The sequence below is a fragment of the Phocoena sinus genome, chromosome 8 (assembly GCF_008692025.1).
Source record: "Phocoena sinus isolate mPhoSin1 chromosome 8, mPhoSin1.pri, whole genome shotgun sequence".
Classification (NCBI taxonomy): Eukaryota; Metazoa; Chordata; class Mammalia; order Artiodactyla; family Phocoenidae; genus Phocoena; species Phocoena sinus.
Window position 1 is genome coordinate 109444567 of NC_045770.1, and position 25790 is coordinate 109470356.

Consider the following 25790-nt stretch of genomic DNA (forward strand, 5'->3'; position numbering starts at 1 on the left):
CAGGGGACACGGGTTCGTGCCCCGGTCCGGGAAGATCCCACATGCCGCGGAGCGGCTGGGCCCGTGAGCCGTGGCCGCTAAGCCTGCGCGTCCGGAGCCTGTGCTCCGCAACGGGAGAGGCCACAACAGTGAGAGGCCCGCGTACCGCAAAAAAAAAAAAAAAAAAAGTGCAATGAAAAACGCAACTGGGAACTCCAGGAAAATCAAAGGACTCTTCAAGAAAGTCATGGTGATGCAAATGGAACGTGTCAAGAACATAAACATTCATGGGGTCTCAGGAAAGAGATTCCGCTGAGGGACTCCAAACCCCTGATTTCCCCAACTCCTTAAAGACCAGGCTGGCGCACAGGCACAGCTTCCTTCAAGCGGGTCACATGACCAGGACAGGCGATCCCGGCACACTACCTAGCCCAGCATTGACCAACAATTCCCGAGTGACATCTAGGAAAACTCTCTTTATGATTTTTCCCTTTTGAGAGTCAACCAACAGTCAATCCCACAAGGCATGGGTGGGGCTGAAGGACAGAGACACCGTTCTTAAAAAAAAAAAAAAAAAAAAAAAAAAAAAAGGTAAAAGTACCTGCTAGAAAGGAGGATGGGAGGGAAAGAGAGGTGAGGACAGCAGTACGCCCATCTGCTACAGCTAATGGACAAGATAGGCATTTACTGTGGTACCTGCAAGTACAGAGAAACCCAAGGATGCCCCGGGAAGAGCCACAGGTATCCACCTCGGGGGGGTTGGGGGGAGATGCAGCGGTCACTGGGGATTGCCTAACTTGACCCGTCAAGACCCTGAGGTGTGAGTTCACCCCCAAAGCAGTGCAACTGGAAACGGTTCAAAGAGGTAGCCTTGGGGGCAGCGCTCAGCAAGCCATCTGCGCCCGGGCCCCTCCGAGCGGCCAGTGGACCAGGGTGCACTCTCGTTCCCGCCACAACATCGCAGCAACTGGACCAAATAATCTTACATCTGGTGAACCTAGTAAATGGTAAATTACACGGGCTTGTGCTGCACAAGGTTTGGGGTTTTTTCCTCACTTTGTTTAATTGCATTTCACTCCCACGGACACGTCGACGCACCACTGGGCCCCACCCCAGCCAGAACGCAGCCCTCGACAGTGTGGCCTCTCTCCCTCCCCTGCAGCCTGGCTTCCCAGCCGCGCCCCCTCCCCAGCCCCTCGGAGGCCACACTGCCCTGTCTGCTGGGAGGTGCCCCATGCACTGGACGAAGCCCAGGGCTACCACGGGAACCGGTGGTAAACTCTGCCCATCGTGTTGTTCTGGGTCCCAGCTGGCAACGGACTTCAAACTCTCGACTTGTCCAAATCTGTAAAAACTGAGATACAGAACAGAAGCGCTGAGAGCCCAAGGCTGGGCGCTCAGGGCTCCCACAGCTGCCTTCCCAAGCGACAGTGGCCGAGGGGAGCCGTGGCCACCACGGAGCCCAGGACAACAGGCAGGCAGCAGCCCAGGGAGCCCCCACCAGGACCAGGACCACCTGCGAGCATCACACGGATGTAGGCGAGTCACACCTTCCCTCTGAGCCAATACATTCTGCAAAGGAAGAGAGGACAGTGGTAGGGTGGGCAGTGGGGGCCACCCGACGGATGGGGGTAGGCAATGGGGGGGCCCTGTCTATGGAGACCTTAACGGCAAAAGTAAACTGACTAAAATTGGGTCTATCAGAAAGCAGTGTGGCCGTTCTTCAAACAATTAAACCTAAGGGTCACCATTCCCAGGCGTGTCACCAAAAGAACCAAAAGCAGGGACTCAAACACACCCGCAGCAAGCAAAGGTGCAAACAACCCAAGTACCCATCGACAGATGAATGGATAAACCAACGTGGTCCAGTGGTTAGGATTCGGCGCTTCCACTGCCGGGGCCCGAGCTCAATCCCTGGTGAGGGAACTAAGATCCCGCAAGCTGCGCGGCATGGCCAAAGAAGAAAAAAAATGCGGTCCATCCGCACAAAGGAATATTCTTCAGCCTTAAAGAGGGACACAGGTTGACACAGCTACAACCTGGACGAACCTTGAGGATTTTCTGCTACGTGAAAGCAGGGAGACACAGAAGGCCACATAGGCATGACTCCATTTCTGTGAAACATCTACAATGATACATAAACCCACAGAAACAGAAAGCGGATTGGCGGCTGCCAGGGCTGGGGAAGGGGCATCAGGAGCCACTCCTTACGGGCACCGGGTTCCTTTGCGGGATGAGACTGTCCCGGAAGCAGAGGCGGTGACTGCACCACACTGAACACGCTGAACGCTGCAGAACTGCACATTTTAAAATGGTCCCTTTTATGCCACGTGAATTTCATCTCAACTTTTTAAAAAAGAAAGACACGGGTCTACTTTTTGCCACCACGCACCGATGCCAAACGTCAGCGATAGAATAAACACCCTTTTCCCCCAAACGCAGTCCGTCACCCTCCCAGTTCCAGACAATCGCTGCTCACAGGTGGGTCTCTGTCCCGTGTGTGGAGGCGGCGACAGATGCCGCATCTACACGGAGGATGAGTCCTCGAATCCCGACACATGCCACCTTCTGCAGGAGGAAAGTTCTGGCTGCCACTCGGAGGCTCCCACCCGCCCCAGAGCCTCCCCTGCGCTCACGGCTCAAAGCAATGACACAGGGTGAACCTTGGGGTGTGATGTCTTTGGAAGGTGCAAACCTTGGTTCATACATGGAATACTTTAGGATCTTTGAGTCTGAAAGTAAAGTCTTCTTCTTTTTAAATGAATCAAATTAATTAATGAGAATAGTTTTAGATCCAAAGAACGAATCAAGAAAGCAGTCATCACTGACTGTCACTGATTATCACCAAACACACTTTGTCGTCAGAACCTTTCAGCTACGGCCTGCTCCAGATGTCAGGATGCGAGGGGGAACCGAGCCCCCAGGGAGGGGCCGTTCTCCACGGGGGTCCGGCAGGGCTGGGGCAGGCTGCCACGTGTCCCCACAGGTCACCAGGAGGTGCCACGGGCACGGGCAGCCCCACTCACATCCCAGGCCCCGCGGATGTGCCTCTGGCCCCCGAGGGCGGCCCTAGTCCCCTGCCCTGCAGTGCTGGACATTGGCTAGGGCTGCCCTTGGCCTTGGTGTCCCTAAGCCCACCCCAGGTGGTCACCTCCTTCTCTCTGCCTGCAGCCAAGGCTGGGACCAGTGGCCAGGGCACCTGCCCGGGAGTCACAGCTGCCCTGCCCCTCGAGCACCCCAAAGACAGCGTGAGGTGGAGGGAGGAGTAAGGCAGCCCTGAGCCAGGGTTCAGGTCAGGACCCCTCCTCCTGGCTCCCACCGGCTCCACCCAGGAAGGCACCACCTGGACTCGTGGGGGACAGGGGAACAGTGTGGGGATCCCCCAAGACAGGGCTCAATTCCGCACTGCAGGCCCCAGACGCCCTGCGCCCACTCCCATCCTGATGGGGGGCTCTGTCGGGGAGCTGGGGGCTGGGCCCCGCACACTGGGCTGGGGGCAGACAGCAGCACACCTGGAGGTGAGGGATGGGGCTGAGGGTGCCGCTGGCGGGGCAGGACGGCCGCAGGGCCCCGTGTCTCACGCCTCCTGCAGCTGCACCGCAGTCCCCTGGCATCTGCCTGGGCACCCCGCCCAGCCTGGCTGCCCCACGTCACGTCGTTCAGCGGCCTCACCCCAAACTTGGGCTGGCTCTGGTCTGCCCCTCCCCCACCTTCCAGGAACAGTTTTCTTAAACTGAAAACAGTCCAATTAAGTCCCCCCAGAAAAGGCGGGCATTTTACCAAACCAGCCACAAAATTCTCTGGCTCCCCTGCTGGCAGGCAGCTGCCCTTGGTCTCCAGTCACTTCCCCAAGGGTGGGGGCGTTGCAGATGCTGCCCTGACCCTGGAAACAGCCCCGGGGAAAGGGCTGGTGAGCTGCGCCCACACCGGGGCCTGGGCTGACCCGGGGTCCTTTCCCCCCTCCCCCCCAGGGGCCTGCAGGAGGCAGTGCCAGGGGCCAAGCTTACCCCGCACAGAGGGGCAGCACGACCGCCCTCACCCCAGGCCTTGCTGCCCTGGGACTCCAGCACAGTCTCCCCGGGGCGGGGGTGGGGGGCGGGCACAGGGCAGAGAGAAGAGGGGTCCCCACCAGCCGGCTCTCTGAGCCACTCCCCACCCTGGGGACAGGTCACTGTGTCTGCCCTGGAAGCTGCCTGGGCTACACTGCCCCTCCCCCCTGCCCTACCCACCCTCCACCCCTCCCCCTTCTGGTTAGTGCCAGGCAGGAGTTGGAAGCTGCCCGAGAGCCCACCTTCATGGAAAGACACACACACACACACGCACACACACACACGTGTGGCTTTGACATCCCCACCCACCACCACACACCTCATTCCCCCAGAAAGGTCAGGAGCCAGCCTGCAGCCTGGGCCCCCCGGAAACCTCTGCAGTGAGGGGACCTCGACCCAGGCCCCAGGCCTCCTGCTGTCCAGGCCCTGAAGGAGCCCCAGGCCTCCCAAGGCAGGGTGGTCAGTCTCACCCGAGTGCCAACCCAGGCCCTTGACAAGTCCTGAGAAAGGGTCCCTGGAGGGTCTCCGGGGATCAGCGCTGGGGCCTGGGGCTCCAGAGGCGGGGTCCCCCGGACTGTTGAGAGTGGGTGGTGGGGTCAGGGCAGAGAGCCAGGGCAAGCTCCGTGGAGGCACCGAGCTGAGACTGCAGGGGGACGTGGCCGGATGCTGGTGATGGGTCGGGGCCCCACGGGTGCTCGCAGGACGCTGGGGCACACCTGGCGTGCCGACCTGCTCGGCCGGAGACCCTGGCCTAGGCCTGAGCCCTGGGAGCCCCGAGAGGTCTCAGAGAAAGGGGCCCCAGAGCCCTCCGGCCAATCTTCGCGAGGAGGCTGGGTGCGGCGGCTGGTCCTGGGCGGGGCCGCAAGCCTGCAAAAGCAGCCGGAGCCCTGCGGGCGGGGTAGGAGGAGGGGCCCTGTCCCCGCCCCCCATTCCACCCGAGCTGTGCCTTGTTGGGGCTCGGGGCGATGCAGGGCCTCCGATGGCAGACTGGGTTGGGGAGCCCGCCCTGCAGTGGCCCAGGCAGGGGTCTCCCAACCTCAGCAGGTGACCGGCAGCTTCCTCACCCACGGCGTGGGCGGCACCAGGCCGAAGACTCAGCTCAGGGGTGCACTCTGTCCTGGGAACCCACAGCTGGGGCTCAGCTGGGCCTGAATGACGTGCACAGGGTCCTTCCCCCCTCTCACGCTCACACACGGCCTCACGCTCACGCTCCTGGGGAACAATCAGGGCCGAGCCCGGACTGGGCCTGCAGGTCGGGAGGCTGTCTGCAGGAAGCGCCTGCCTGGCCTTGGGGAGAAGCCGGCAGGTGCAGTGGGAGGGAGGGAGGCAGGTGCAGGGGTGGCGGTAAGGGCCCTGCTCAGGTGATCACCCCGGAAAGCCTGGGCCCCTTCCCTCCCCCCTCTCCACAGGCAGAGGGAGGCTGGCCAAGCGGAGGGGTCGCAGCACAGGGCTGGCTGGGACTGGTCATCCTGGGATGGCGCCCCCTGGCGGTCGCCTCTGCAGCCGGTGGCAGTACAGGGCTGAGGCCCCTGTGCTCCAGCCGGGTCTTCTCCCCATCCCCAGGCTCGCGGGGTGTCCAGGTGGGGGCACTGGTCTCTTTCGGATTTGCAGCCCTGGTCCAGGAGCCAGGGGAGAGAGGGAGGGGCGAGCAAGGGGGGCCAGGCGGCCACTGTGAGCCGGGGCAGGGCTGGCACTCCAGAGAAAAGGAAGCTCAGACTTGGGTTTCTGTCTAAAACCTGCCCTGTGAACGGGGGCTGCGCTGGGGGCCCAGGGGAGGAGCTTGCTCAGCCGCATCGCCGGAGCCCCGCCCTGTCCCTGAAGGATCCCAGCTGGTCTCCAAATCCTGAGCCCTCCTCATACAAAGCCCTCCCCCTCCTCTCTCCTGCCAAACCACCATCTGTTGCCATGACAACGGGAGCAGAAAAGGCAGGGGCACCGAGAGCTCTCCCCCACCCCCTTCCTTCCTGCTCCCTTCAGCTGGGCCCTGGACTCAGAGCAAGCCACTGGCTGCAGCCCTCACCGGCCTCAGAGACCCCTGCCCCCAGCTACTGGGCATGGCCTCAGCCGCCTCCTGCACAAAAGGCCAGGCGAAGGGCCCCCACTCCAGCTCCCCCCACCCCCACCCCCACCCCCTGCCCCGCCATGGTGCCAGCCCTGCCCAGGGCAGGACCTGTCTCGCACTAGGGAATGGCTGGTGCCCTGTCTGGTCCCTGACCCATCTCCCATGCTGTGCCCCCACCAGCGGGGCCCTTGCCCGTTGCAGGCTCAACCCAAGGAGCATCCCCAGGAGGCCAGCCTTCCCCCTACCCCATCATGAGACAGGCGTGGGCTCCCGGAGTCCTGGCTGCCCAGCGGGCGGTGCCCAGCAGGTGACCAAGCCAGGGAGATACGGCAGGCAGCCCCGCCTACACATCCTGCTCAGATAAACTCCAGGTAAACCAAGGAGACCACCGAGAACGAAAGCACCGCGCTCGTTCTGCGGCCGGGGCACGGCCATCACGGTGACAAGAAGGCACACGGCTGCAGCCACGTCACACCACACCTCTGCCAGGCGGACACCATGACTGCCCCTCTCACAAGGGCCCCAGGCTCAGAGAGGTTCAGTGACTTTCCCGGAAGCACCCAGCCCGAGACCAGGCGGAGTTCAGGGTTTTCCTTTTCCTTGTGTTTGTTGAGCCCTGGTTTGCTCCTTAAAACCTGCTTCCCCAGCAGTCTCCCCTTCTCAGCAGCTCCATGGAGGTGTCATCAACGCGCACACTTAAAGTGCCGGAGTGTTTCTCCCTGGGCCCTGCGAAAGGGCGTCCCCGCGCCCCATCACCCCGCCCTCCGCAGCAGCCTGGTCACTGTCCACAGCCCACCTTCCCTGGGATTTCGTGTCAACGGAACCACTGGTAGAGCCACGGCCAGAAGTGACTCAGAGCATCCCACGCCCAGACGGAGGGAAAGGCCCAGTGAACCCGGTCCTCGGATGTGAAGAGCTCCTTTAGAAACCCGCCAACACGGCTGCTTCAAAGGAGCCAAGGATGAGACCGGTGATTCCCAAGAGAAACACGAACGCCCAACACAACAGAACAGGGGCTTCAGCCAGGCTGGCCAGGCCTGAGCCGGACGCACCCTTGAACAGGCGCAGGGCGGGCTGAGACGCTCCCAGTGCAGTCACAGCCCCCCAGGCTCAGGCACAGGCCCCGGCAACGGGGCAGCCAGGCCGGGCTCGAGGCAGAGTCACGGGGCCCACAGGAGCAGGAGGGCCCCGGCCCTCCCCAGTCCGTCCTGCTCTTTCTGCCCAGCGGCCCCCGTGGGCCTGGGAGGCGGGGGCGGGAGGAAGCGGGGACAGCCCGAGGCTGCAGTGTGAAGCCCCCCTGCCCCGTGATACCACGTACACCCCGGCTCCTTCCAAGGGCAGCTGCCCTGGCACCCGCCCACCGTGGTGTGGCCAGGACAGGGCTCCTTCCCACCACAGCAGGGACTTGCTCGGGGCTGTGGAAGGAACGCGGTCAAGGAGGGCGGGGTGTGGGCCGCACAAAGGGCTGCAGGGACAGAACCGGGGAGGCCCCGGCGGTGCGCTGAGGACCACCCCAGGTCCCCACACCCCCAGGCTGGTGGGAGAGGGCAGGGGGGCCATGGCTTCCTTCCTGGACCAAGGGCCCAGCCAGCAGGGCACCCTCTCCCCAGAGTCACTGCCCCAACCTCAGCAGCCCGGTGGTTGCCATGGTGACCACAACAGGGCTCCCCTCCCCCCCTTCCTCCGACCCCAGTGCCAACTCCCCACCCCCGCCAGGACCCCCCCCCCATAGTCCCACCCACAGAAGCCGGGGCACAAGGGTGGACGCTTCTCCTTCAGCCGAGGTACCCTGGCCGACACGCAGAGCATGGAAATCATCGCCCCTACCTCCAGGCCGGGTCTCCCCCAGATGCAGCAGGGCCCCCGAAGACATCCCTTAGCCACACCACGGAAAGTCCACCCACGCAGCCAATGTCCCCAAGGGGCGTCCATCTACTGTGTACTCGGCAGCACGTCCCGAGAGCCCCAGATACCCGGAGGCCTGACCTGTGCGCCCCGAGCCCCCTCTGCGGGGAGAGGTGGAGGGAGAGGCCAGCACCTGGGCCCCTCGGCCCTCTGACTGCAGCCTCGGGGCGGGATGGCCAGGGGGACCCGGCGGCCTTGTCTGGGGGGCACGAGTGCTGGGAAACCATCAGTTCTGGGGTGCGCTGGGGGAAGCGCCAGCCAACAGCCAGCCGGGCCCCCTTCCTGCCCTGCCTGCCCACACTTCCGCCTGCTCTCGCTTTGAGAGCCTCTGGGAGGAGCAGGGCTTCCCAGAGGCCAGCGAGCGGGCCCCGCATCTCCGCTTCCCATGGTGGCAGGTGACCACGTGAGCTTTTTATTAACTGCTTTATCGTTCAACGCTGTAAAATTAGTCCAATGAAACATTTTGATTGAATTCAGTAACTATTCAGTAATTCAATCTGGTAAATTGTTGTCGTTGTTTTAAGCTGGTGCCCTAGTTTCAGAAGCCTTAGGACTGGGGGCTGATGCTGGGGTCGCCTGCCAAGGGCCTGCAGGAAGGAGGGTGACTGGCCCAAGGGACCCAGGAAGGGGAGGGGTCGGAGGCTTGTGGGGAGCAGGTGGCAGGGGGCGCAGCTGCCGAGAAGACAAGGGTGCCGGGTCCCGCACGCGAGGAGCCAGCTGTACGAGGGGGCTGGACTCCAGGGGACCAAGGTCACACGTGCAGCGTGGACGCCATGCTGTGACGTGAGCACGCACCACCAGCAGCTGTCCAGCCCTCCAGGGACATGGGGGGGCAGTGGAGGGACAGAGCCATAGTGACCGGCAGGAGTGCTTCAAGGTCAGCGACCCAGCGCCTGGTGGGGGGGAAGAGAAGGGGTCGCCAGGACAGGAAGGCTGCCTACAGGCCAGGCCCCAGGGGGCTTCAGCAGCAGACACGGACCACCCCCGCCCCCCCCCCCCACCCCCGCACCAGGCCTTCCCTCCTTCCTGCTCCACCCCCTCCAGGCCCCAGGGATGGTGATGGGGTTGCCTTGGTGACGAGGCTGGGATGCCTGCCCCGGGAGGCCCAGGCACACACACCAACAGCCTCTCTAGTAGCAGATGCAACGCCACACAACGCCACTCACACCTGCCAGGCGTGGGGGGCCCTCCGGGGCGGAGCCAGGCCCAGAGCCGCTCACAGCTAAGCCAGGTGTGGAAATACCTCCCAGAAGCCCCTGGGCCTCCCCTCAGCCCCCAGCCCGAGGGGCAGGAGCTGCAGGTGACCAGACGCCAGAGGCTGGCCGCGCTCCGCCCCTGCCCGCTTCCCAGCTCCCACCGGCCCCCTGGCCGCGCCTCCAGGCCCCGACACAGGACACAGCGAAGCCCTGTGCAGGGAAGGTGCCCTCATCTGCGGGCCGGCCTGTGGTCAAGCGGAGGAAGGCAGAGCCCGCCCGCCTGTGGCCACCAGGCACCCCCGGCAGCCCCCTGGCCTGGCACACCTGGGAGGGCTGCCAGGGTTGGCCTCGGAAGCCACATGGGCACCCGTGGTGCAGCGGGCAGGGCAAGAAGGAACAGGAGGGTGGGGCGGGGGCCGGCGGCGGGGCAGACAAGCCCTCTCCGGTCTGTGGCTGAGATCCCTTGTCTCCACCTGGGAGGGGTTGGGGGCCAGAGGACCACTCTGCAGTGTCAAATCTGCATTTATCATTAAAAAAAAAACCCGATCCACGTTTTAAAAACTATCTGCTGAGTTAGTTGGTTTCCCCAGCCACGAGGTAGGTCTGGTGTCCCACCCTCCCCCGGGCCAAGAAGCCTGTGTCCCCGACCCCGCTCACGGGTCGGGGAGCTGCAGGCCCCACCCTAGACTCATCTCAGAAGCCAGCCGTCCGATGCCCCTGGGTCAGGGCGCCCGGGCAGGAGGGGAAGGCGCTGGCACCGCGGCACCTGCCCCGACCATGGAGCTTCAAGACCGCTCATGGCGGGTGCCTGACCTGGGGGAGCCGGGGACTGAGGCAGCTGCTGGCTGCCCAGGGGCCCGGCCAGTGCTGGGCACCAGATGGACACCAAGGCGCTGGGCCAGGCAGGCCGTGTGCAGACTGCTCCCACCTGAGCCAGACAAGTTCCCTGCCCAGGTCCCTGGGACGGACGGAAGGATGGACAGACAGATGCACACCCTGCCTGCGGTACCAGCAGGAAGTGGGAAACACGCCTGTGGCCCGAGCTCCGCCCCCACCCAGCAGGATCAGGTGCCAGGAGAGTCTGCCCATCCCCAGAAGGGCGCCGGCAGATGTAACCTCCAGCGCGGGTAATAATAGAAGCTGCTTGGCGGTCAGCGGGCAGCTTCTCCGAAGGACAGAGAGGAGGAGGGAGGCAGAGACCCGCCTGCCCGCAGCTGCCCCCTCATCCTCCCAAACATCAGCCCGGTCCCTGACTGTTTCCAGGAGGCCCACCTGCCCGGAGCTGTCCACGGTCACGGAGCCCAGGCAGGACGCCCACCTCTGCCACCTCCTCCCCCGCTGGGGCTGGCACTTGCGGAGCAGCCGGAAGTGCCGGGCAGTGGGACCTGACACTCAAAGGCGCAAATGGGCACGAGGTCTCAGGATAGGAGCCCAGCCCGGAGGGCGTGCAGAGCAGCCCTGCCCTGGTGCGCCACCCACAGGCCCCTGCTCAGGGTCCCCTGGGCCTCTGCCCTGACCCCCCGACCCAGGCAGCAGACTGTCCCGCACGCCTCCCCCCGGCACATCCCCCCAGGGACGGGCAGGCAAGGCGCTCCATTACGTGTACATCTTTGCACCTGCAAACTTGAGGTTGGCCTCGGCGCTGGCCACGGAGCGCAGGCCTGGTTTATGAAGTCCCCAACCCAACACCTCCAGGAGACCGCCTGTCCTGAGGTGCACACACCACAGAACCCCACATGGTCCTGCCAGCACGGGATCCCCAGGCTCTCACTCTGCTGACCCCGCTGACTGACCTGTCCCCACCTGCCCCAGCCCCTTGAGCAATGGGAAGCGGAGGAGCACGGGCGCCCCCCGCCAACCACTCCATCAACACCCACTGTGAGCCTCCTGGAGCCGACAGCCCCCCGCACGCCCACGCTGTTTCTGGGGGCCGCTCCCCCAGGGTACAGGCCACTTGGTGTCCACGAGAAGAGGCACCCCCATGGGGATGGGTGCTGGCCTGCAGCCCCCCAGGCTCAGAAGGACTCACCCAAGTGGTGAGCTCCCGAGGTCCAGCAAGGGACCGCAGAGCCCCCAAGACGCTGCCTGGGGCACATGCCCATGGCCACCATGCCCGAGGTCCTGCGCAGGGCCAGAGAGGCTCCCCAGGGGCCATCTTTCCTCCCCAAGGCACACTGCAGCAGGCTGGGGGGTGGGCAGCCTGGGCCCCAGACCCAGCCTGGACTGGTATGGACAGGCCCAGGAGCCGGCTGGGGTTCGGCAGACAGGCCCAGGTTCGGCCCCGAACCCTGGCTGCCCAGTGGGTCGCTCTGCCCAAGACAGGACTGTCCCCAGCACAGAGCCCGGCCAGCTTCCCAGAGGTGCCCCCAGGTGTCCACCGGCCAGAGACCAGCACCTCCCCCAGCAGCACCAAGAGGGCTGCCAACCAGGCTTTAGTCAGTGCAGGACCCCATGCACACCACCTAGCATGGTGGGACTGGCACCCAGAGGCCACCCACCCAGGGTGACTCGGGATGCCACAGCCCCCTGGACAGAAGGGGCAGAGTAAGCCTGTGAGGTCAGAGGCCCTGGCTGGCCCCCCAGCCCCTGCCAGGCCCTGAGCACCTCTGGAGGCCCACGGCACTGACCAGCCCAGGCTGGCCCCCTCAGATCCAACTCTCCTGCCCCACCAGCCTGGATCCTGACGGGGGCATCACCAGCATCACCGACAGAGAGCCGGTCCCCACGTCCCCTTCTGCAGACACCAGGGCCGCGCACAGATGCCCACAGGAGGGTGTGCGTTGCACACAGGGTGGCGGGAAGCAGATCCCCGAGGTCAGAGGCCCTACGGCCAGCTGACGCCAACGACGGGCTGTGGGACAGGGGTCTGAGCACCCCTCAGGCAGAGGGACCCAGGAGGGGGAGGTACGGACGTGGGTGGCACTGAGGGCAGCAGCCAGCTCTCTGAGGATGCCGAGGACACCGCGTGCCCTGACAGGGCCAGCAGCGAAGCTGGAAGTGAATCTGGGAACCCGGCCCGTAGACCCTGGGCCACTGGGCGTCACCCAGAGGGGCCCCTGTAGCCCCCACCAAGCCCCCGCCACGGCTGCCCCGATGCCCAGGCCGACGCAGCCCACGACCGCCCACAGATGCCCTCAGTCGCCCCGCAGCACCTGCTGGAGGGTGTCCTATCTGTGCCACGTTACGATTAGTTATAAATCCCTTGGGATTTGGGGTTTAGAGTCAGCAAACCTCCAATCAGAGATGAGCTCTTGCCCCTAGAGCTAAGCCAGCATCTAACCCTTTCCATCTGCCCAGTCCAGCCCCACCCCCTCACACACAGGAAACAGTTCCTCCACCTCCAAGGCCTCGGTCCTTCCCAAACGTCTCCTGTCTCCAGTCTCCCCGCCGAGCTAGCCCAGGAGGCTGGTTTGGATGCGGGGCTTTAGTGGGGGTTGGAGCTGGGGGCCTGCCTTCCTGAATCCAGGCTCAATTCCCCCCAGTGCCCAGGCCTGGGGAGGGGGCTGCAGGCATGGACTTTGAGGTCAGAGGACCCTCCTTGTGTGCACGGGGAGCTCCACAGATCAGCGCATGGCAGAACCAGCGGGAGGGCAACAACCGTGCCTTCACACCCACCACATCTCTGTCCCCGTGGGTAGGGGCTCAGGTGGGCAGACCCCTGACTCAGAGGGTCAGCGCACAGCCCGGGCCCCAGCTGGTCTCCCCTCTCGGCTGCCCCAAGGCCATCACTGATGTCCCAGCATGCTGCAGAAACTCCTGCATTTCATCCACCCTTGGGCCACAAGACCCTTGAAATAAGGGGACCCAGGAGGGAGCCAGGAGATACAACTGGCTGGTGTGCACCAGAGCCTCTCACGGTGTGCCTGCCCCTCCCTGGGGAGCCCAGGCGATGCGGGGCACCCACAGCCTACAGAGCACGGGGCCAGGTGGCCGAGGCCTCCCTGGCTGCTCTGTGCCCCCAACGGCACCCACACCCGGGCGACGGGGGTCTCCAAGGGCTTCTGGATGGGAGGGTTCACTGCAGCAGCTCCTGCCACCTCGGAGACACCAAGCGGACATCAGGGACGCCAGGGACTGCCCCGGAGAGTCACCTTGAATCAACCCCAGAGCCAGAGAAGGTGCCGGCAGCCTTGGAAGGCAAGCAGTACTCACGTTCACACTCTGTGGGGCCCTGGCCCGCCCCCTGCCCTGGCAGGTCAGCAGCAGCCCCGGGAGAGCTGGCCACCAGCTCCTCCTGACCGAGGAGGGGAGTGGAGGCCGGGGTCTCCCCTGGGAGCACAGGCAGCTTCCCCCTGCCCACCTCCTCAGCACAGAGCCGAAGTCCCACACCGGGGAGACAGGTGCAGGAGCTCACCAAAGACCCACACACCCTCCCACAGGTCTGCTCAGCGGCAAAGGAGGGTTGAGGACAAACTGCTAACCGCAGCCTCCCTCCTGGGCCGTGGAAGCTGCAGACTTCAGCACTGCCGCGCTGGACAGCTCCTACAGGCGGGCCCAGGGAGAGGGCCTGGCCCCAGGCTGCAGGGCCAACTCAGGCCCCTCGGCGCCCGCTCAGGAACAGGGTGCAGCCAGTGAGCTGCCCCAGCCTCATCCCCACAAGCCGCCCTGGCAGAGCACAGCAGAGACGGGGCACCACCTGAGGGCTTGCCGCTGCTCTCGCTGGAGACTTAGGGAGGGGAGGGCAGGGGCCATCCCCTGCACAGTGCAGGGGTCCTAGGCTGCCTGCACACTGCTCACGGGTAGCTGGCCCCTGGACGCAGGGTCTCCTGGCAGCCCACGCCGTGTACGAACACGCTGGCCTTGAAGAGCAATTCTCCCAGGTCACCAGGGCCCACGGCTTCGCAGAGAAGCAGGCGCGTTTGGGGAAAGCGCGGTGCCCCCAGCGTGAGCCCCGCTGCAGGAGGAGCGTGTGCCCCAGCCTCAAGCAGCCTTGACACCAAGCGGGAAACCCCAAACCCCAGAGAACACAAGGGGTTCGAGCTCAGCGTCTCCTGTGTGAGGTCACGTGTCGGAGCCACAGGCCAGGCGTGGTGGCAGAGGGCCTGGGGGAAGAGCTGGAGGCGTGGGCCGGGCGTGGGCAGGCTGACTGTCCACCCTAGGCAGTGGGTGCTCAAAGTGGCCCTCCGTGACAGGGCCACTGCAGCCAAGAGGGTGAGGCTGCACACGGAGTCGGGCCCAGCGGGACGTAAGGAGACCAGGCGCCTGGCGGAAGCTGGTCCAAGCTCCCCAGGAGGGCCTCCCCCATTGAACCTGTTCCCTCACCTACACACCCCGCCCAGGGCTGCATCGGCTCGGGACTGAGGGACCAGAGAGTGACCGGCCAGCCATCCTCACCTGCCTTAGGTCCACCCCCGCAGGACAGAACCCAAACGGGGCACTCCTCACATGCCGTGACCCCCACTGGGCCTGCACCTCTGTGTGCGTGACGGCAGTGAAGCTTCTGGGCTGGGTGGACCCACCGCTCCCAGGCAAGGCCAGGTCTGTATTTCGCTGCTCACTGCACGCCGGTACCAATGACCATCACGTCAGGGTCGGGGCGGGAGTGAGGGCGGGACAGGCCACAAGCACACACGGTTTCCTGTCCAAGTGGGGCCCCGCCAGCATCAGCACCCCTGGGAAGTCAGAAACGCGCAGATCCTGAGGTTGAGGACCCCTGGGAGCAGCCCCGGCACTGAGGCCCCAAGGCCTCCAGACGCCGCACGTGGGGGGCCACGGGGACTCAGGTTCCAGGAAACAGCCCTTACCCGCTAAAAATGCAGCGTTTGACTGTATTTCTGCCAGGCTGGGAAATCAGGGTTAACTTCTCAGGGTACTAATGGTGCTTCTTTTAAAAAGTCTCTGTCTTTTAGACCCAGCCCGAAATCTTTACATTTCAGGGAAGTCTGGGGGTGGGGGGGGTGAAGCAAACTGACCCCGTGTCAGTGTAGCTGGGCTGGGGTGGGCTGGCGGGGTCCAGGGTGCTCTTTTCTCTACCTCTGCATCTGGAAATGCCCGTTTGCAGAGGGAAACGAGAAGCCGGCTCCCACGGCGGACCAGGAACGTGGGGCCTCCACCCCGGGTGGGCCCCCAGACCAGAGGCATCTTCCAGCCAGAACACAGCAGGTCGGGCGCAAGAGGTCAGCGGGGCAGGGCCACCGGCAGGGCAGGCCGCGTCGCAGGGCACCATGCGGCAGAGGGAAGGGATGAGGCAAGCCCCTCCCCAGCCCAGACTGTGCCCCCACCCCCGGGTCCCTCAGCCCCGCAGAGCTGGCGGCCCAGCTCTGCCACAGTCCGCATCCACTCTCCCCACTCACTGCCCCATAGACAAGCGATGCACGAAAATACCACATCCGCGGGGATAAGCAAACTCGATGCCCATCTGTCCACCCTCGTCCTGTTTCCTCCTCGGCCCCCTGGGCCTGGGCCGGACGTGAAGGCTGAGCCCACTCTCAGGCCCACGGCCCAAGGGTGACACAGGCTGCCGGCCCCCTGCCTGGTCCCAAGCAAACACATTTCCTCGCGGTCTCACTCACCCTCACACCTGAGTCACAACAGGGACACGGAGGCCTGCAGACACTGACTTTCCCACCCAGTCTGGGCTGGAGGCCCTGCCCCGGGGGCTCTGCATGCAGGTTGACCCCAGAGACCCTGGATGACCCCAAATGCTCTGTGCCTCCTGGCTGACTCCTGGGGGCGGCCAGAGTGAGCCTGGGACGGAGCGGCCCATCCAGCTCCTTCCTGGCTCCATGGGGCCAGCCAAGGGACTTTCTCTGAATGGTCTCGGAGGACCCTGAGCCCCTCACACACGCTCCAGGCGCACCCCTCTCCACGGGCATCAGGGATCCCCGCGTCCCCGCAGCTGCCCGCCGAGCACCTGCCCCTCACCCTTCAGAGAAGAAACCGGCCCCACGAGGCTGCCTGGGCTCCACTGCAGGCCCCTGCCAGACGACCGAGCCTTTGCAGCCCCGGGCTCCCCACCGCCCTGCCGGCCCGAGCCCCGGACTCCAGCTCGTGCCCAGCGTCAACACCCGAGGAAGCTGGACCCGCGCGCCTCATACACCGCTGGACCCGACTCAGAACAAGGCGCAGGAAGCACCCGGCCTCGGGACCCCCGCCCTGCCCTTCCCTGGGGCTGCTCTGGCCTCGTGGCCTGTGATCTAGGCCGAAGTCGGCCACGGGCAGGGACCCGTCAGGTTCCCAGGCGGCCACCCCCCAACACGTAGGCCCCCCACTTACCCTGCTCTTCCACCCAGGCCAGCGGCTGCCAGCAACTCTAGAGTCGCCCGGGGCACCACGGCCAAGGCCCCCCACAGATGCCACATTCCTGGCCGGGCAGCCTCCCGCCGCCCCCGAAAAGCACCCACGGCCCTGAGACGGAGCAGGAGCCCGCCACGTCCCCAGCCTCAGCTACGCCACTTGGGCCATGCAGGCAGCCACTCAGGCTGCCCTCCCACCTCCGCCCTGGGGCCAGGAAGGCCAGCCCTGGGACCCAGTCTGAGCCCAGAGTGGGCAGCAATGACGAAATGCCCCGTGGTGCGCCCCCACCCCCCAGCCCAGAACCACAAGGCCCCAGAATCTTCCATCCACCCTCGGCCAGGCCTGTGGGCACGGTCTGCGGGAGGCCCAAGTGGGGGCGGCCAGCCCTGGGGCCCTGTGGGGACGAGGATGTGACAGCACCTGCGGAAGCGCCTCTGTCCTCACAGGTCAGCGCCCCCAGCCAGGGTGTGTGTTCCCGGGATGCCGTGTCAGCACTCAACAGGCATCGACCTCGGTGACCCCTGAAATCCACCCCGAGGCACTGTCACCCCAGGGCACAGGGAAGAAACCAAGGCCCAGCAGCAGCCTCCCTGGGCCCTGAGGGACGAAAGCAGAACGAACAGGAAGAAAACCACCAGAAGAGAAGGGCCGTTTTCTCATCCTGGGGTTGGGGGGTGGTGCTCCCAGCTGCCCAGCTCCAGAACACTGGGCCCTCAGAGGCTGCAGGACAAGGCCTGGGCCGCCTCTCAGGGCCCAGCCCGCACAATCCCTGCTTTGTCCCTGCAGCCTCTGCCCCGACCCAGCCTCCATCCCATCCAGAGTCTGAGGCAGCTAGCTCGGGGCAGCCCCACTTGGCAGCCGGCACCCTTCTGGGGTGAAACCTCGGGCAGGCGGGCGGGCAGCTCGGCCATCCCTGGCCATCACCCAGGGCCCTGGGCAGGTTCACGGAGGCCCACCCGGGGCCCACCACCCAGTGGTGTGTGGTGGATACGTCAGCCAGCCCACAGGAGACAGTGGGGCTGGCCGGGCCTGGCACCGGGGAGAGCTCCGTTGGAGCAGTTGTCCGAAGGCACCAGCTTGCCCCATGTCCGAGAGGACTTCCTGCAGAATCCAGGGCAACGCAAGGTACCACCCACAGGGAAGGGGGTCCTTCCCCTCCCCTGAGACCCTAGATGGGCCCTGACAGATGCTGGCCTCCTGCTGGACACCAAGCACAGCAGACGTGCCCCCGACGTTGCTCCCATCCATCATGGCCTCACAGAAGCACCCCTGCCGTCGGGGGGCCTGAGGCTCAAAGTCCCTCGGCTACCGAGCACCAGAGCCACGGGGGCTGTCCCTGGCTGTACCTCCGGGACCAGAGGCACAGAACCACCCCATGAGAGTCCAAGGTGGGGGGCCTGGGGGCCCTGGCTGTATCGCTGGGGAAGCCAGGCCACGTGGGCAGCACACAGGGCCACAGGCAGGCAGCGAGGCCTCTCAACCACCTCAAACGCCCTGCCACGTGTGCGGCCGCCACCGTGCTCCCTCTCTGCGTGGCAGCAGGCCCTGGGGAGCACCAGCGTGCCCCACTCCAAGGAGCCCAGGCTGTGCGGGGGCACACAGGCAGGAAGGGCCCCGGGCCCGGGGAGCTCCAGTCATAGCCTGTGGGCGCAGGCAGACGGAGGACACAGCCTCCTCTGTGGGCACCGCCACCCGGCCAGGCCCCCACAGACACCGGTTCTGTGTCCACTGGCCTCAAAGGCACAGGTCTCTCCACCAGAGCACTAGGTGACCAGGAAGTCGCCCTAACGCTCCTCGTAGCACCAGCCACGCACCCTCCCACTGCACCGCTGACTCGGGAGCACGGCTGACGCGGGCCATCCTCAGCGCGGGCCTCTGACCTGGCAGGACCTGTCTGCTCCGGGCACACGGAAGGTGCCGGGCACCGAGCAGGGCTCACGCGCAGGCAGAGAGGATGCAGTCAGTGCTGCTGCCAAGCCCACCTGCCTCTCAGAGGCCGGCCTCCTCTCCCTCCCCTGACGTTTCCAGGCCCAGTGGTCGCCCCACAGATAAGCCCCAGCGATGAACACCAGGGGAGGAAGTAGCCAGAAAAAGGCGCGTGTGGGCAGGGGAAGCGCACGCTCGCTCGGGCCCCCATCCAGGCGCAGGCCCAGGGCAGTGCCGGTCGGCCGCTACCGTGGGCAGCAGGGGACCCTGCGTCCTGCGGCAGAGCCCTTGGCGGCCCCACACCGCCCTCAAGGCTGGTTGGGACGGGCCAGGAGGCAGGGGGAGCAAGCCCCGGAGGCCCCAGTCCACACGCGCCCCCAGCACGCACGGCCAAGCCTGCCGGTCACCAGCAAGGCTCAGGTACCCCTGGCCACCCTCCAGCAGACCAGGGTTGGGGGCACCTGGAGCCCCCGGAGTCTGAGACCCCTCTGCTCCTCTGCCCCGAGCACAGCACAGATGGCTGTATATCCAGCAGGGTCCCCCCGTGAGTCCCGCATGAGGACCTGCTGGAGACAGGCTCTGCTTGGACCTCGGGGCCGTGGCCAGCACCAGCCTGGCTTCTTCCAGAAAGAGCCAGGCCTGGCCTTGCCCCCCAAACCCGCTCCGGACAGACGGCTCTGGGGACAACAGCCGGCACGTGGTGGACAGAGGCTGTGGCCACAGGTGACGCACTCTTTCCGCATCATACTGGGGGCCCTGCGGGCAGGGGACTGCAGGCCTTGATGCCCCCTGTGGAAAACCCCCAGCACGGAGGAACCCATGGCCAGAGCTGCACTGGGCAGCAGCCGGCTCTGCAAAGAGCATGTCTCACCTCTGCCCCCTCGCCCGGGCCGTGCCCTCTGCCCCGCACGCCCTTCCTGGTACAAACACCCCTCCCCCCATCCCTGAAGAGCCACAGCCAGTGGTGAGGCAGGCGGGACACGTGAAAACTCAGAGGTGCTCAGAGCCACAGGGGACCACGGTGGGTAGGGGACACTCTGGAACCAGGGTCCTAGGGCTCTGTCCACCCCAGGACCCTCCCATCCCTACCTTCAGGAAAATGCCTATCCTTTGAGGCGAGACCCCCATCACCCCAGGAAGCCCGGTGCAGAGCTGCCCTCCATCAACAAGGACAGCCTACCCAGGGTCAGCTCTCAGCTCGGGGAAGGGGTTTTCCTGGGGGAGGGTCTGTGCCTCGGGAGGATGACTGAGCAGCCTCTGTCCCACCCAAAGTCACTGATGGGTTGCTGAGCCTTTCTAACCACTCCAGTGGGGCAGGGAGACAGGTGGGGGATCCCCACTGCCCCCCAAGGTCTGCCCACAACTATTTGAGAATATGGTCATAACGTTAAACCAGGCTCGTGCAGTGAGCATCTGTGGGCTTTCCTACCGTCCCCCGGGAGCCACTGCCCCGGACCCAGTTCAGGTTCTGAGCCCGTTCCCTCACTTATAAAACAGGTTAGATGGACTGAGGCCAGCCTGAGGCATGGCGGTGGGGGGGGGGCTCTGGACTCAGCAAAGGGCAATGTGGCCTGCGACCATTTGGACCATGAGGCACAAAAGGCGGTCCACACGCGACCACTGGAGGCCACCCCACTCACTCTGCTCTGTCCACCTTCACTGTGCACCCCAAGTCCAGCGCCTCCACCCACATGGGGAGGCCCACTCCTTCTCCGAGCCTCAGCCCTCCATGGCACCCCAGGCCGGATCCTGGGCTAGCCCCTGCCTGCCCCATCCCCAGAGCCGACGCACTGCAGCCTCTCGCTGGCTCAAAGCTGCCTCCGGACTTCCCTGGTGGCGCAGTGGTTAAGAATCCGCCTGCCAATGCAGGGGATACGGGTTCGAGCCCTGGTCCGGGAAGATCCCACATGCCACGGAGCAACTAAGCCTGCGCGCCACAACTACTGAGCCTTTGCTCTAGAGCCCACGAGCCACAACTACTGAGCCTGTGTGCCACAACTACTGAAGCCCACGTACCTAGAGCCCACAGTCCACCACAAGAGAAGCCGCCACAATGAAAAGCCCACACACCGCAACAAAGAGTAGCCCCCGCTCGCCACAACTAGAGAAAAGCCCGAGTGCAGCAACGAGGACCCAATGCGGCCAAAAATAAATAAATATTTTTAAAAATTAAAAAAAAAAAAAGCTGCCTCCTTATGCTCAACCTTCTAAAACTGATACGGTCCCCCACGCCCCAGGTGCCTCCCCGCCCACCTCGGCCTCCAGCTCTGCCTCCTCGTCCTGCTCTGAGCTGGGCTCCCTTCCATCTCTGGGCCATGGGTCACCGCAGGGTCTGCCAGACTCTCCCTCCAGCTCACCTGTCTCCCTCTCACACCTGTCTCTCCTCCCAGCTCACCCCTCTCTCCTGCTCACACCTGTCTCTCCTCCCAGCTCACCTGTCTCCCTCCAGCTCACCTGTCTCTCCTCCCAGCTCACCTGTGTCTCCCTCGCTCACCTGCCCCATCCCACCCAAGGAGTCCTCTCCAGCCTGCCTGCCACCAGCACCCACATTAATTCTCCTGAGGGTCCCTCGAGAGCCTGGAGGGGGCTCTCCCCCTGCCCACCCACCAACCTGCGAGCTCAGCCAGATGAGCAGCAGGGAGGCCCCTCACCGCCCCCTTCTCTCTTTAGCTGGACCGACCCCTTGCCTGAAAGCCCTGTCTCAGTGCTGCCCCCCGCCCCCATCTCCTGCCCACTGGAGAAGGGTTTCCGAGGGCGGGCTCCACATCTTACCGTGGACCTTGGCTCCAGGAAAGGCTCCCAGAGCCCACCGTCCTCCCCATCGAGCCCCGGGGTCCTCCCGGCCTATGGGTGCCGAGCCCCACTTGGGCTTGCTGCGCCCTGGCTTGGGCAGGGCCGGGCACTGCTCCGTTTCCTGATGGGGCTGGAGGGGTGAAGACGGCACAGCCCACACCACTCACCTCCTGGGCCTACTCGGTCCCGGCTGGACCCTCTGGGGGTGTCCTCCCCACCCCCCAGATGAAGAAGCCTCTCCTGGATGAGGGAGGGGCCCGGCGGAGCCTCAGCAGTGAACGCCACAGGGCACAGCAACACCTACCCCAGCAGGCCCCAAAGGCCCCGTCCCTCGACCAGAAACCACGTCGCGGCCGAGGCGGAGGCACCCTTCCCAGGCTGCTTGCAGAGATGGCGCCAGGCCGTCAAGGAGAGCTGGGCAGAGCAGATGACTTCTCAACCACGGCCTCGCCAGCCCTGACGGGGAGGCCCAACCCAGCAGGAGTGACGGACCCGCTCCCTGAGCCCAACGCCAAACAAGCGAAACAGAACCAACCAGGGGCTAAAAAGATGCAACAGAAGTGTGAGCTGGACCCTGCCAGCCCCAGCCGGGCGGAAGAGGCGGCTCTGCCCACACCTGCACTCTGCACCTGGCGGTGTCCCCCATCCCGCATCTGACTCCCCAAAGGCGGCATTTTGGGGGAGAGCAGCGGGCCCGCCTCCCAACAGGCCCCCACTCGGGACACGCAGCCAGAGTGCCCGGATCAGCTGGGTTGAGAGGCCCAGCTGCCCCACGCGGCCCACAGCCGCCGACGTCTACCCTCCTCAGCTCCCCCTTTACAGGACTTGGGCAGAGGGCGGGCAAAGAGCAGGGAGAACGGAGGTGTCCATGACACGAGAAGGGCTGGGCTGGAGTCAAGGGACAAACCACGGGCCCCACCGCACCCTGGGCCTGGGGGCCGCACGGCTCCGGGAAGCAGCTCCCAGCAGCACCGATGGCTGGGGAGGGAGGCGGCACACTTCCACCGAGGTGTCCTGGCAAGAAGCCTGGCCCCCAGAGAAGGTCAGGTTTATCTCGGGAGCGAAAGGACAGGCCTGGGAGAGCACAGCTTTCTTGGCTTTTGGTGCCAAAGAGCAGCCAGCAAGCCGAGCAGCCGGGCCCGGCACACACACCACGAGGCCCCTACGTCCACCAAACTCCAGACGACCCTGCCACAGAAAGGACGGAGAGACAGGCGCCAACAGGACAACCTCCTCCCCAGCCTTCCTGGGAAGCAGGTGCTCCAACCATCAGGATCCCGAGTGGTAGCTCCAAGCACTCAGGGAGGCCAGAAGGAACAGAGGACGGACAGACCCCCGGAGAGGGGGCCTCAACTAGAGACCTGATCCCACTCACAAGAGAAGGGCCTGAGGAGAGAGGCTGCTGGATGCAGGGGCCACTACTCAGAGCTGCTTGTAAACATCACACACCGCATCCTCTCGGGTTCCTTACCGTTAATTACAGTGGAACCCTCCTGTAATTAACTGTGCGACAGAAGAGCTCAATGAAGAGTACGGAGACCAGCCCCTGCCCTTGGAGACCTGCGTACAACTCACGGCTGTCATCGCTCGCATGCCGATGTTTCCTTATAATAACATTTTACTGGTAGATAATGAGATTATCTCACTGCCTCCTGCATTCTGCTGCCCCAAGCCCCTCCCCCACCGAGAATTTCACCAACTACAGTTGTTCCTCCCAGGAAACGTGCACATTTTGAACTCAGCTGATCACGGGCTGTCTGCCACCTCCTCTTCGAACCTGGCCCGCCACCCCGACTTCCAACAGCACTGCACTACTGCCCCGGGCCCCACGGTGCGAGGGCTGCCCGCCCAACAGGGGGCGGCCGGGTGGGGGGGGCTCCCACTGCCTCTAGCCCAGACGCCTTCACGCGTTCTGCCTTAGTTACATCACAGCCCCTGCCCCCCACCCCAGCCCGGGGCTTGGCCCACTTTCCTTCCACCTCCAGGCTCCGCCTCTGGGCCACCCTGGGGGGCTCAGGGAGGGCCTGCAGCAAGCCTGGCTAGAGCGCTCCCTCCTGGGCCCCAGCCCTGCACCAGTGGGGTGGGCCCAGCCCTGCCGCACCCTCCTCCTCCCTTGCTCCGCTTGCCTGCCTGCCCTAGGTCTAAGGGACTTCCCAGAGAGGCAGGGAGAAGGAGGCAGTGCCAGTCGGACCTCTGGGCCGCCAGGAGAGGCCCATCCAGGGAGAAGAAAGAAAATGGCTGAGCCCAGTGTCCCACAAAGCGACTCTGTGAACGCCCGGCCAGCCAGATGAGGGCACTGGCCTTGGGGCTGCGATCTAACCCGATCGCCAGAAGACTGCTGCCCAGCACCAGCCCCCTCCTCCCATAGGCTGGGGTCTGTTCCACCGCCGGTGTGGGATCCGTGGCCCAGGATCCGCGGTCGGGCCCAGTACCGGTCTCCCTCTCCCGCCCCTGGAGGAGTGCAGCGTCGCAGACATCCTGACAGGTTGGGAGAAGAGAGGCGCTGTCCAGCCCTCTGAGTGGCCCGGGCACTCTCCCACTCCCACCGTGGAGGGAGGTCCCGGCCTGGCCAAAGTGGCCCGGTCCCTGCAGGACGCGCATGGCGGCCTCGCTGCTCGCCGGCCGCGGGAGTTGGGGGTCGCGGCCGGGGTCGCGCGGCCCGGGGCGCAGCTGCTCGGGCAGCACGCCTATTAGCGCGGCCGCGGCAGACGGCAGATGGGCGCCCGCTCGGCCCCCTCCTCCCGCGGCACAATGGGCCCGGTCGCTCGGGCGCACAATGCGGCGGGGGCCGCGCACCTGCAGCCTGCAGCCGGGCCGAGGGGCGCTGGCCGGGCCAGTGCGCCGCCGTCCGCGCCGAGTGTCCTTGGACCGCGCCCGGCCGACCGCAGCCGCGCGGCCTGCGGGGCTCCGCGGCGAGACCGGGCGCCCGGCCTCCCATTGTTCGCGGCCGCGGGCCGGAGACGTGGGCCGGGCCTGCAGCATCCCGCTCCGGGCGGCCTCCTTCCCGGGCCCCAACTCGGCGCGCCGGCGCCAGCCTCCCCGGCGGCGGGCCTGTGCGCCCCCGGCCCTCCCGGTCCCCCGGCGCCCCCGGCCCCCATCGGTGTTTCCGGCCCTCTGGGCCTTCCGTGTGCACTGTCTCCCCGGCCCCGGCCCCCGCCGGCCCGCACGCACCTGTCTGCCCCTTGCCCAGCGTCTTCTCCAGCCGGTAGGGCCCCACATACTGCGCGTGCTGCGCCCCGCCGCCGTCCTTCCCCGTCGATGTCATCGCTCCCGGGCCCGGCGCCGGCGAGGTGGGCGCCCCGGGCGGGCGGCGGCAGGGAGGGGCCGCGTCCGTGCGCGTCCGTCAGTCCGCTGGGCCGGGTCGGCGGCGCCCGGCGGGCCGCGCTCGCTCAGCGCCCCACGCGCCTCCCCCGCGCCGCCGCCCCCCGCGCCTGCGCCCGCTCTGCTGCGACCGGCCCGCGCTGCCTCCGCCTCTCCGAGACGACCGGGCGGGCGGGGACACAAGGCTTCCGCCGCCGTCGCCGTCGCCGCCGCCGCCGCCGCCGCCGCCGCCGCCGAGGCCCGCGCCCCGCGCCCCGCGCCCCGCGCCTCGCGCCCCCCGCGCACGCCCGTCAGTCAGTCCGCGGTCGCGCAGCCGAGCTGAGCCGAGCCGCCGAGCTGAGCCGAGCTGCCGAGCCGAGCCGAGCCGAGCCGAGCTGATCCGCCGAGCTCAGCCGAGCTGCCGAGCCGAACCCGTACGAGCGCAGCCGGATGCAGCGGCGGCAGCGAGTGGCTCTCGAGCCTGCCAATCAGCGGCACTGGCCAATCAGCGGCGCCTTCTGCAGGCGCACCTCCCGCCACCCCCCACCCCCGCTCCCCGCCTCGCTCCGCCCCGCCGCGGAGAGCGCTCCTGGGAGCTGGTCTCCGGGAGGCGAGGCCGGGGCGGGGTCCGGGCGAGGTGCGGGTGGGGTTGGGGCCTGGGCGTCTCGAGCCCCTCACCCGCCGCCCACCGCCCTTAGTCCCCCGATCCCGCCCGGATGCCGAGCTGCGGCGGCCCTCTCTTAAAGTGCCTCCCGGGACGGTGCAGGCGGCGGGCCGTGGGGGTGGGCAGTCAGCTGCCCCGGCTCCCGGCGCCGTCCCTCTTGGCCGCGACCACAGGGGTGGAAAGGAGTTACTAGCTCCTCCCCACCCCCATCCCGGGGGCGGAGGCGCTGCGTGGCTCTTGGCCCAGACGTGACCTTGTGCGTCCCAAGGCCGTGCCCGGTTGCTGCCCTCCTCCGCTCTGTTTTCCCGGGTACACCACTGTAACCAGCACAGCGGGGTCAGGAACTCAACCCAGGCCACACAGCAGGCCTTTGTGCCGGCCCACCTTCTTCCTCGGTTGGGCCGAGGGTGCACCGGCACCGACGCCTCGAGGGCTCGACGCCTCGAGGGCTCGGGAGAGGCGTCTGCAGTGGAGCCAGACCTGGACGGCCCCTGTTCCTTGCGGAAAACACGTGCTGCCTAAGCCAGTGCCACAGAGGTGGTGGGAGAAGAGATGTGAGGGCCGGGAGCAGGGAGCCCCGAACCCTGCACGTGAGGGTCCCACACCCTTTGAGCCGCTGGGTGCCCTGCCGTGGCTCGGATCTGCCACCAAGTCCTGGGTGGCCGAGTTTCACCTGAAGT

The 25790-nt window shown here is 65.9% G+C and overlaps 1 protein-coding gene across 9 annotated transcripts in view; it reads right to left on the reverse strand.

Annotated features, from left to right (window-relative positions):
- The window catches only part of BRSK2 (BR serine/threonine kinase 2), a 65099-nt gene extending 40307 nt beyond the window's left edge, over nt 1-24792 (reverse strand). For 5 of the 9 annotated variants that reach the window (XR_004351071.1, XR_004351072.1, XM_032640030.1 and 2 more), the window contains exon 1: nt 24318-24415. Coding sequence is in view for 6 of the 9 variants with exons in the window: in XM_032640030.1 (XP_032495921.1) it covers nt 24318-24411 (94 nt within the window). In the remaining 3 variants the exon portion in view is untranslated. Of the gene's footprint in view, nt 1-24317 lie in introns of all 9 variants that reach the window. The other 4 variants (XR_004351073.1, XM_032640033.1, XM_032640029.1 and 1 more) reach the window with 1 other exon arrangement.
- Nucleotides 24793-25790: the final 998 nt, after the last annotated feature.